The sequence below is a fragment of the Monodon monoceros genome, unplaced genomic scaffold (genome assembly GCF_005190385.1).
Source record: "Monodon monoceros isolate NGI ecotype Baffin Bay Population unplaced genomic scaffold, NGI_Narwhal_1 Super_Scaffold_14, whole genome shotgun sequence".
NCBI classification, from domain to species: Eukaryota; Metazoa; Chordata; class Mammalia; order Artiodactyla; family Monodontidae; genus Monodon; species Monodon monoceros.
The window spans coordinates 4903964-4916195 of NW_021703770.1; the positions used below are offsets into that span (position 1 = coordinate 4903964).

General features: G+C 45.0%; 1 protein-coding gene across 10 annotated transcripts in view; it reads right to left on the bottom strand.

Moving 5' to 3' along the window:
• Positions 1 to 12232, bottom strand: part of KHDRBS3 (KH RNA binding domain containing, signal transduction associated 3) — a 272767-nt gene that overhangs the window by 78495 nt on the left and 182040 nt on the right. For 5 of the 10 annotated variants that reach the window (XM_029222870.1, XM_029222869.1, XM_029222872.1 and 2 more), the window contains 2 exons: positions 7790 to 7848; positions 5344 to 5969 (listed from right to left, as the gene is read on the bottom strand). In XM_029222870.1, coding sequence (XP_029078703.1) covers positions 5878 to 5969; positions 7790 to 7848 — 151 coding nt within the window. In that variant the 3' untranslated portion in view covers positions 5344 to 5877. Of the gene's footprint in view, positions 1 to 4067; positions 4416 to 5343; positions 5970 to 7789; positions 7849 to 12232 lie in introns of those variants that run through there. The other 5 variants (XR_003793559.1, XR_003793558.1, XR_003793561.1 and 2 more) reach the window with 3 other exon arrangements.

Sequence of the window (12232 nt, forward strand, 5' to 3'; positions counted from 1 at the left end):
GTGGAGACACTGGGCCAAGGAAGACTTCCTGAGCGAGGTGATGCTTCAAGTCTCACTCCAAAGTTGGACAGACCTGTACTGACCAGCTATATTGAGAGCTGGGAAGAAGAGTAAGGAAATGTGATTTCAGGCAGACAATGGCACAGATACCAAAACACCGCGAAGGGTATTCGAGAGTAAGGCTGCAGCAGAGCAAGGCTGAGAGCGGTACAGCGGCGGGTGGGGGAGCAGCTGGAGGCGCAGGCCGGACCAGGATGGCGTGCTGGGAGCCACGGAAGGACTCACACTAAGATGAGCAAAACAGGCACAGCAGTCGGTGCTGGTCCCTGAAAGATAACCGGGTTCCTGGAACAAGAATCCCATCCAGAATCAGCTTCAACCGGAAAGGGTTTTCCATTAGATAAGCGGAGGATGGAATTCAGATTTTAAAATGTTCCACAACCTTCCTCAAAGATGGAAACAGAATCAAGCATCAAGTAGATTTTGTTATTTTAAACATAATGATGGATTTTTTCTTTTCTATTCCTACAATATAAATCAATATAAATAGTACATCACTATAAATAGTAGATATGATTTGCATATAAAATAACTAAGTTATTTATACTTATCACATATAACCTGTAAAGCAGCTTAACTTGGTTTATTAGATTTTTGACTATATTTTAGTTTTTTTCATCAAATCATCTGTTTTAAATTCTGGGACCTGTCTCTCTGTACACAGTAACGAGAGTCACTGTCTAATTTTGAGTTAGACTATTACTATTTACATGAGTGATTTTTTTTCTTCCTTCTTTTGGGTCTCTGTGAACTATTCCTTAACCATTCCTAACACTGCCTATTAACGAATCATATTGATCACACCGACAATGTCATTCTTTCACATTCACTGTCTTGCTCAACACTTTCGGCTGCGAAATCCTGTGCTAAGAGATGGAACAAAAGGATGGAAAGGTTAGGCCCCCCCTTTTTAAGGCTCTCACCATCTGGCTATCAGATCAATAACCAGTGCAAACAGGTCTGTACAAAGTTCCTGCTGGAACACAGGCTGAAAAAGGCACCACCTCTGCCTAGGGGGCTGCAGCAGGGCCAGCTCAAGGGTGAAGAGGGTATTTACTACATTTCAACGTGGGCTCACCGTATTTAAGCTTCTTAGCAGGACTTGCAAGGTCCTTCATTATGTGCCCCTTGCCCACACAGACAGCTTCATCTACAGCTTTCTCTAATTACCTAAATAATCGAAATTTCCTAGATAACTGTGTTTTCTTATAATCCAAGTATCTGCGTAAAGCAACAAGCAAGAGCACGTACCTAGGTTTGTGCGAGGCATGCTTCTAATCCTCGCAGCTCTACTGAGCTAGATTTCACGATTGTGTCCACTGTATGGATGGGGAAACTGCAGTTGAGACTGAAGTTCAGGAAGGTTAAGTGACAAAGCTGGTAAATGACAGAGCTGGGTACGACTGCTTCCAAGAAGACCTTCCCTACACGGTTGCCTTCTACTGGTCCTTACAGCCCTGCTGGCACCCGTCCCACCTCTGCCACCCCGCCTGGCGTCCATGTCTCTCCCACGCTACATCTGTCGCCGCCCAGGCACTGGCGCCTGACTGGCCCACTTCCCCAGCAGACTGTTGTCACCACTGCGTCTCCACTGCCTGCAGCATAGCAGACGCTCAGCCAGCGTGTCTGCATGAATGCTGATACTTATTCAACTTGCAATATCTTGAACAAAGCAAGATTCAGAACCTAACTACAGCCAAAGAATCTCTCGAGGGAGGAACGTGGGGCAGGGTGGGACAGAGACAGAGGGGCGTCTGCCAACACTCAGTGTTGTGAGGCTTACTTCTAGGAATACAAGGCGACATAAAAATCAGCCCCTGCCCTCAAGGAGCCTTTAATCTAACGGGAGAGCGAGTGCTAGCCCAGAGAGCCGACAGTCTAACAGCACGGTTAGGACAAAGACTCTGGATCAGAGTGGATGGTCCAAAACTGGCTCTCCCAGTCACAGGGCCTGGGGTCCTACACGGTGATCTCACCTCTTGAAGCCTAAGCGTCCTCCTCCACGAAATGGAGACGACACTCGCCTTCTTATCGTTGTGAGGATTCAATGAAATCATTTATAGAAAGGGATTAAGCACAGGCTTGGTCATAGTGGCAACTTATAACCAATCTAAGTCATATGGTATCAATACTAAAATGAAGAAGTATAAACTAAGCACACTATTTCAGAGAGCACGGAGGGATCGTGGTTTCACTGCTGAAGACACGGAAGGGAGGGCGTGGGGCCGAGTCCTGAAGGATGGGCATGGTTTCTAGGGGCAAAGGCCCAGGGGCAGCAAGTGCTGGTGTGTCGTCTACCACCTCCATCCTTGCTGAACTACTTGAGCGTAAGGTCCATGTCCTATAGATCTTTGTGTTCCTGGTGCCTCCTTTGCATCTGGGGAGGAACTCGTGCTCAGTAAACGCTGTCAAATGAGAAGATACACGAATCCCAAGGGGGTAGACAAAGGCCAGGGGAAAGATCTGGGAAGGATGCAGGGTGCGCTCAGGGACAGGAGAAGGCTGCTTGTCTGCAAGTCCTCCTACTGAAACAGGGAGAAATGAGGCTCAGTAGAGTATTTGCCGAATAAGGGAGGCCCAAGAAAGCCAAGCGGAAGAACTCCTGTCCAAGAGCATTCCTGGTGGTTCCTGACCTTTCTGGCTCACAACCCCCTTTTTGCAGTCCAATGGAGCTGTGGATTATTTAATAAAATGAAAATAAACATAAAATTGAACAAGTCCCATGAATTAGCTCTGAAGACTATCTGGGGATTTTCCCTCCAGGGACCTGTTCAAAATTTCTGATTAAAGAAACCTACACTTACTATTCAATATGCCAATTCCTAAAAAAAAAAAAAAAAAAAAAATTACTTATTAAATAGTGAAAAAATTTCAGTATAACATCGCGAATTGAAAAAATATGTGACATACCACATTCCCTTTCTGTACAAGAAGAGAAGCGCCAAAAAAAAAAAACAAAACAAAAAAAACAAACCCCCAAAAACAAACAAACAAAAAAGAAACAAACAAAAAAACCAGAACACTTATTTTGAGTTATGAGAGTGAAGAGAACTATTTTCTTCCTAAGAGTAATTTAATTATCTCAGGTTAATTTTGGTGGTTAAGGGGGGAAAAAAAAGCTCATATATTTTCCCTTCATACGAAACATGCATGTTCAACGTCAACAATTAAACTCTGCGTTACTGTTATCACCTTCCAGGTTACAACACACTCTCACAACACTGCCTCACTTAATGCTCAGAGCAACTGCGAGAGATGAGCGAGGTCCTCCCTGTGCTGAGTCCAAAGGGGGCCTTGGCCAGCGTCACCCAGTGAGGGGCAGGGCTCAGATACACACACTCTTAAGTAAGATTCTCTGGAACGTTGGGGCCTAAGCAGTGTTTCTGATGGTGTAGGCAAAAGCAAGAATATCCAAAAAGTGAGACCTGATTAAGGACACCTTTCCTTCACAGATCCATATTTTTAAAATTTTATGAAACAATTTTATAAAATACACCTTATCATATTTATCTTATTAAAAGCAATAATTTGTTTTGCAAAACTCAAAGTAGAAAAGGACACATACACAAATCATACTTTCACAAGATGACTACTGCCAAAAATTTCCAGCATATCCATGCAATATTTTGCCTATGAATATATATAGAGAGAATATATAGTCTATTTCTTAAAAATAAAATTGGGGGCTTCCCTGGTGGCGCAGTGGTTGAGAATCTGCCTGCCAACGCAGGGGACACGGGCTCGAGCCTTGGTCTGGGAAGATCCCACATGCTGCAGAGCAACTAGGCCCGTGAGCCACAACTACCGAGCCTGCGTGTCTGGAGCTTGTGCTCCGCAACGAGAGGCCGTGACAGTGAGGGGCCCGCGCACTGCGATGAAGAGTGGCCCCCGCTCGCCGCAACTAGAGAAAGCCCTCGCGCAGAAACAAAGACCCAACACAGTCAAAACTAAATAAATAAATAAAATTAAAATAAATAAATAAAATAAAATAAAATAAAATTGGGACGACAGTATCGCTAGCAGTAAACTGCTTTTTCACTTGATAACTTTTGAAAAATTTTTCATGCTACCGACTAGCCTGTTACGTTTTTACTGAGGAAAGTAATGGAGTTACTTACACAGTGTGACCGGCCGAGCCTCCCACCTCTGCAGCTCACGCAGAGCTCCCTGGGTCTGACTTGCTTACATTCAGGAAGTTAGTTAGCCACAGTCACTAGTGCTGGTGGTGGGAACAGTGTGGGAGATGTTCCGCGCGACTTCAGAGAAGCACATCAAATGACTGGATCAAAGGCACTCACCTGTGTCTGCTGGACGGACACAACCTTCCTTTCACTTTCCAAGATGGCCAACACTTCCTAACAAAAGAAAAGACCTTTTTACTCAAAGAGAAGGAAACCCCTCAGGAAATAAAAATTAAACACTTTACATAATCTACAATTAAAAAAAAACTTAGCCAAATGATTAAAGAAAAACTTTATTAAATATTTGTCAGTTTTAAGAAGTGCCCTCAATTACTAACCAAAGAATGTATTACAAACAACTAGTTATGAGGTTTTACATTTGTTTAATAGGGAATAATTGGCCCCAATTAAACTGACTGAACTAAGGCTTTTTAGATTACTAAAACAAATTAAACTTTTTAAAATGAGAATTTAGGTGATCTTAAAACCTTTCTAAAATGGCTAATGAAACTTGCTAAGTTGTAACCTCCCTGGTTTTATTAGTTATATTAAGATAAATTAAGTGAGATTAAAATCTTATTTGATTTATTTACCTTTGAAAATGAAGACCGTTTAAGGGTTACACATCCTCAGCCTTGGCGAGTGCGACCTCAATTAGTCAAGCCAGAATGTCTTTAAAAGCTTTGTGCTTATTGCTTCCAGCATGGAGCGAGGTGTTCATTAAGGTACCAAAATTCTCATAAAAAATCCAAAGTTGCACTAGTGAAAAAACGCTCAACAAGATGAAAACTGATCACATCTTTTTCAGAAAATCAGTAGTTATTTTAAAACCAGTTTTTAAACAAGATTTGGTTTTGCGTAGTTTTTAACGTGCCACTCAAGCAGCTTGATACCATTTGGACTCTTTAAACAGCATTTAAATCTACGGTGAGTATATAATGGTACATTTAATTTTATACCATGTTTTAAATAAGTTGTACAATGTTTAGTGTGACCCTTTTTTGACAAGCGTTGTTAAATGAATCCTTTCCCTGTTTACGACTATTTATGAAGGCCTTTTTAAATAAGAGAGACATGAAATTGTTAGCTCACACACACAAAATTTCTTTCAAAAGTTTATTTAGTATCAAGCAAGAGGAGACTTTGCTTAACACTACAGAACATTTCAAGACTTGAGTTACAAAAGAATACCACATTATTTGCACTTGTAATTGGCTTCCCTTTTTACGCATGTTGGCAAGAGAAAAAAAAAAAAAACTAGCATATGGCTGAAAGATAAAATAACTAAATTTCTATGGAAACCTTTAAAATGAAAGGTGAGGCTTATGTTAAAAGGATGGATTAACATATTTAGTAAACCTATCTTTTTTGTTTAACACTAGTTAATCAAAGTTATTTTTTTTCCTTTTGATGACCTATTTTTTCATATACAGACTGGAAATAACAAAATTTTACATGTCTTTTTTTTTTTTTTTCTGCCCAGGTTGATGTTTCAACAAAGTAATTTTAAATTCCATCCATTCAGATGTTAAGCATTTTGATTTATTTAAAAAGGGATTGTTCATAGAAAACAATTACTTTGAACAGTATACAGGACTGGTGGAGACTGGCTATGTCACAACATCAGACAGTACAGTCAGTATCTGCTGTATGGCTGGTCTCTGTAGACGCCCTTTGCTGTCCTTGCCGAGGGTGCCTTGTGTCTTGAGTTTGTCCACTCCTCTTGCCCTAAAGTCAGTCAGATCAATCACAGTTAGACCATTGCCAGGGATCCCACGGGCTTCATTTTTCAGAATCTAACTTAGCCCTGAACCAGCGGTAGATGCCATACTGAAGGTATGTATCCCCCGAGGTCCTAAAAAAGCCCAAGGGAATTCGCTTTAAAAAAAAAAAATTACGAACACAATGGAAAATGGTCCTCTCACTAGCAAAACCTACCAGCCTGGGAAGACAAATAATTTTTGTATCTTAAATGGCAACCAACTTTGCAGGAACTTCCTTTCGGCCACTCATTTAACAAATGCAAACTCAAGCAGCAAATTGAACTGCCTCTTGCTAAACCTGAAGACATCTATGGATGGGAAAGAGAATGGGAAAAGGGTCACTTGGATTTCTTTTTCAAAAACAAAGAAAACACAGATAAAAATCTGTGAAGGCAAAAGGAGAGCAAACTGGAGCGCAAAATGGAAACGGGCAGCTTGGGAGGGGGAAATGATGCCTCGTTCTCCACAGGTCCTTCAAAGAGTCAATGAAGGTTGTATTGGGTGGAGAGTTATGCCTCAAAAAGACTTCCTGGATATGAAATAATCTCAATGACATAATGTCAAATTGCTTTCATCCTAATACTAAATCCATACCGAACGATGTTATTTGTAACAGAGGGACATTCAATCACCCCCTATCTCTGGGCCGTCAGTGAGTGTGATCTGCGGGTCTTTGACAACGAGCAGTTAACATCCATGCTGCAACACACAGCGATTTAAAAGCCATGCCTCCATGGAGACCAATTTAAAAAAGCTGTGAAGGAAAAAACGCTGAAAATGACCTCTTATTTGATACAAACATGCAATCAACGTCATTCCCTCAAGCTAACTTGCATCAATTTAAGTAGACAGCATTCAGCAAGCCAAGGTATTTCTCTTAAGCGTCTGTTACGAATAACAACAACAACAGAAAAACCAAGGTGCGCTCATCAAGGCTTGGGGCAGGTGATACAACAAAATGCACTTCAAAGGGAACACTGGCAAATGGTTTTTCAGTTATGTTCGGAGAAATGTCATAACATCCATTTAGCGAGAATCCTGATTCACTTGCACTGGGCACGAAGCATTCATCAGAGCTTTGCAACTGACTGAAGCTTCACATTCTCTGACCCCTGCCCCGTGGCAAAGGAGCTTCCTAGTATGGTTAAGTTGCTGCCGCCAATTCTTTTAATTAAACCTGTCGTCCTTCTGCATGTTGAGACTCTGGACGTGGGTTCCCCGGCATCTCGGCCAGCTCCCACTGAAACGAGTGGGGTTTCGATGTCTCCCTGTAAGCCTGAGAGAGCCGTGCATCTCCTTCCCGGCTCAGTGCTTCCGTAACCTTTACTGAATGATTCTCACCGTAACGTTTTTAGAGGATTTGAGATTGCGAATAAATTAAAATACAAAGATGGGGGTGGTGGAATCACTGTAGGGCTGTAGTCTCAATTGCTTCATTTTCTTTACTGTCAAGAAGCAAAGACACTTCAAAGAGATCCATTCTATCAAGTGTCTGCACTTTGGCACACTGTTCAATAGTGAGGAAATCAGCACATGGCAATCATCCCAAACAGAAAATCTAAGTTTAGAATCTGAATTCCTGTAATCTTCTGCAAGTCTTTAGTCCTCTTTAAAAATTAAATTTAAACCTTAAGGAGCTTCTGAAGATAGCTAGATAAGCACAGATGAACCGAGAGGGAGCTGCTGTCTCAGTTTCGGTCTGTATGAGATTTCCCCTGAGTTAAGATCTTCAAGCTGTTTCTATGACCTTTTCTATTTACGGCTCCACTCTGGCCATTTACTCACCGTAGGAATCGTAAGTCTCTTCACTGAGTCCGTGTCCATAATCATAGTAATCAGCACCACTGTATCGAACAAAACGAGACAAGCAGAGAAAGACGAAAACACAGTTAGGACACACTGACTTGCCTGTGAGTTTAAATCATACTCGAGGAAGAATTCTAAAACTTAAAGATAACTAATAAAGGGTAGGGATAAACACTGAAAGGAATTCCCGCAGAGAAGACAGAGGCCTGTGGCCTGAGAGGAGACGCATGTGCGGTGGACAATCACAGCCTGTGCACCCGGAACTTGGGCTGGGCTCGTGTGAGGGACAGGAGGAAGGACAGCCACGGCTTCTTTCCAACTGATGCAAAGTTCACGGAAGGCACAAACCTACGGACCAGACAACTCGATGCTGTGTGACCCGTGGGCAGTTCACTTTACAATAAAGTAACAACATTACGGGATGAAACGTTTTACTTGCCCAGCACCATCCCGTTACCATCGGGAGTGGCTGCCCAGCAGGAGGACTGTGTGTGACAGGGGTGGGAAAGGCCCCTGCGGTCCAGTCACCGGCCCTGGCCAAGTCTGTGAGGACAGAGGCCAGGAATCTTTCCAAAGCACAGGCACAGCTGTATTCCAAGGCGCAACATCCCTGAGACACCGGGAGGGAGGGGGTCTGGCACCACGGCCATTCTGTAGATGATGCAAAACAGGCTACACACACACACACACGAAGTATGTGAATTAGGCATAACCTTTTACAGGAACGAATCTGTGGAAAATCTGGATGACTCGACCACGGCGGGTATGATCCAGTTTCTAATGCTATTCTGAGTATCGGAGGAGGGCTTTCACGCACTCTCTCCTGCTCTCCCCTTTCCCACTCTTCTTAATTTTGTAGGGAAACAATCATCCTGAATTTGTTATCTTGGATTGTCCTGGAAATAAACATTCTCATTATTCCAACTTGATGCAATCAAGTAAGAAATTCTAATCAAAATGGAAAATGATCCAGCTCAGCTCAGCAACGCCCTAGGAAGCCACGGAGTGAGTACTAAAATCCATGCTGTGGGTGTCGCCTTGCACCAGCTCCGAGCAGCCGTCACCTCAGCTCCTGAGGTGAGAAAGCAGGGCTGCCGTGCCCATCTTACAGGCAAGGATACTGCAGATCACAACAGCTGGCAGGCCAGCCTAAAATCTCACAGGGAACATACAGGCGACACAACCGGCGAGACCCACACCTGGTTCTCTCCTCCCACCTTTGGTTTCTCAGGTAAATATCACCAGAGGCTAATCCTCAACTCCACTGACTACAGCCCAAGGAGGCAGGTCCTATGAGGGAAAGGGCCCGAGGCGGAGAGCTGCGTGCCCCTCTGCCTCAAGCCTGTGGGGATGGCGCCTCCTTCTGCCAGAAATGTTCCCCTTCCCTCTCCTTCCAAGCGCCTCCCACCCACCCTTTAGCCTAACTGCCGCTTCCTCAGAGCACACTGCCACCTCCCAGGGTTGGGTGTGTCCCCATCACAGCCCTTCCTCCGTGTCTCACCCCTCTCCTGGCCCCCACGGGCCCTCGCTCTCCAGGAACTGAGTGCCTGGGTACAGAGGAAGGGGCACCTCCACCCTCTGCTGTGTCCGGACAAGACGGCGATGCCTGAGCATGTTCTGAGAGCCCTGGTGAAGCTGAAGACGGGGTGAGCGGTGGGCGTGGCGTGCCAGGCACAGAGGCGGAAGCGGGCTGCAAGCTGAGCGTCTGTAAGGAGTCGTGTTAAGCAGGGTGAATAAGCATTGATAAAAGGCCTGCGCTGGGATGTTCCTCAGCACAGAACGCTTCCTCCATGTGCAAACACAGGCCAGATTCTTGTTATCCTGGTTTCATCACGTCCTCAGAAGCTAATCAATACACTGCACCAGGCCGGTGACGGTGTGAGCTTTCCGGCCTGGAGTGTGCTGGGGGCTCCCGCTGGCTGCTTTAACTGGAGCCCAGGAACAGAGCAGTCCCTCCCACGGCTGACCTATTAGACCAGGGGGCGATCTGCAATTTTTCCGAGGACAGCTGAGAGCTGGCACTCACTCCTAGAGAACCCCGGGAAAAGGAAGGGAGCCTGAGAGGAGTGGACTTTCCTGAGCTGGACCCCTGCCGTCCTGACAGCTTCTCCACAGGCACGAGCCCATGGGTCTACGTGGAATCTCTGTGCTTCTACAGACGAGGCTCAGTGAGGGTGCCCCCCTCCCAGAGTCACACAGCTCATGGGGCAGCAGCTGTGCTCAAGGCTCAGGACGCGCCTCTGCCCTGTGCTGAGCACCTACCCACGCTAGAGGCGGGCGGCGCTCGCCGTGCCCGGCCCCCTTAATCCGGTGGTTCCTGCTTGACTCCCACCTGCTCTGCCACTCTTCCAGAATGTCCTATTCGCTCCCCTGGGGCTTACGTGATCCCTCTTCATGCTCGGAGACAGAAGTCAGGGTCCACGCGAAACCCAACGCCATACGATCACGGCAAATTCTAACTGCCTACTTCTCTCTCTGGTCTCAAATTCCTCCTCTCCCTTTCTGTAGTCCTAATTTTCCATCCACGTATTATACACATTTATGGCGAGAAGAAAAGAGGGACTAGCTGAAAAAGGAACAGAGAGACCTTCATATTCAAGAAGGAAAAAAATCCAGCAAAAACAAGCAACAGCAAAAAAATACGGCATCCCTACCTCTTAAGATTTAATAGCTTTCAATATGAGAACCGCTATTAAAAGTAGAAGGTTTTTCTCGTCTTGTGGATAGAAATTTAGAAGCGAAACTTTTGATAAAATGTCATTGCCAAATACGGGTCAAGACATCTGAGTCTAAAACCTGGGCCTCCCAGGTCTGGGCAGACTTGGGGCAGCTGCCCACCCTCCCACTGAGTCTGAGTGCCCCTCCCCCTGCCGAATCCCCCTGCGCTGGACTGCCCAGACTCTGGGCAGAGCAGCCCTAACGTTCTCCGTGGCTCATGTACAGCATCTGGACACAAGCAGTCAACATAAATTCTCATTTTGTTGAAAATAAATTGGCTATTGCTTCTGGAAAACTCAGCACTAAATTAAGTGAACCTCAGTCTTCTTTCCAAAGGTCAGAAGTTACATCATAATGGCTCCTTAGACAAATGAAGCTGCGATGCTCTTTAAAATTTTCTCTTCGTTGCACAGAAACAATGACAGTGACCTCTTCATAAAACTGAAAAGAATTCTCTTTACTGAGACAGGTCCCCACTGTTTAACTTGGAACCGTCAGTGACAGGTACTGAGACCTAAAAACAGGAATCAAACAGTTGCCTTCTGACCAAACTAAGTCCTCTTTATTAAACGAAGTGAGCAGGAATGAACATCAGTGTCGACCGGAAATCCATCCACGAAGTGCTCTAACGTGGTTCAGCATAAAAAAATCAGGGGTGAAGAATGTTTCCCAATGAACAGGAGAATAAAAGGTAGCATAATTTGGTCCTGCAATGGTTTGGTGATAAGACAATCTTAGTTTTGACAAGTGAAAACTTTAAACTGACATTTGCTAACATTTCACCCAGTTTCTGATTATTTATTTCAAGACTGTCATCAAACCAAGAAGCTGGGAGCAGCTGAGCCCCATTCTCGTACCTGTCAGTTCCATCTGAATTGCTTTTGCAGCATTTCATTTCGCGCACCTCAAACGTCTATTAACCAAAGACGTGTCCTATTTCCCAAGGATAAACTAAAAACCCAACATATGGCAAAGGGGAAAAATTCTAAAAATTTCTTCATTTATGTGTACAACACTTACAATATTAATAACATGCAAGAAAACACGTTAGGCTGACCATGCCTCAACTCCATCACAAGGGGTCAAGGGAAGCCCCCTCCCTCAATAGATCAAGAATGGGCTCCCCTCACTGGCACCAGGGCCACGTCTCCCCAGGCCTTCTATCTGTCCTCTGCGTTCTACCCCGTATCAGGGGGTGAAGGAAGTCCAAACGTTCAGCATAATTCCTGGCTTTCCTGGAGGTTCTCGATCCCATCAACCAGAGTCAGGAAACAGGCCCGGCAGTGGACGGAAACACGGGGGGTCAAGGAGCAAACGGCAGCACTGGGACCAAGTCCACGTCTCCCCAGGCCATCGACAGGCGTTCCAAGAGGAGGACAGAGACTCCGGGTTCCCACATCACCCTGTCTCCACGAACGGGATTAAGAAGGAACTCCTGACACGAATCTGTCCCATATCCCTTCAACCTCTTCAAGCCTCTCCAGAATTTCTAGTTTAAAGTCACTGGAACTAATCTCATTAGGCCCTTTCTTGTGTTTGTGCAGCTCAGGGAACTCTAGACCACTAGTTGCTCTTTATCTCCAGTACTTGTAAAGTTCTGCCCACCCCCATCTGTCCTCATCTCCATCCCGGCCGTGCCCTCTGGAATTCCTTCATGGCTCATCGTGGGCAAAACACCTTACATATTCTCAGCCTCCTCTTTGG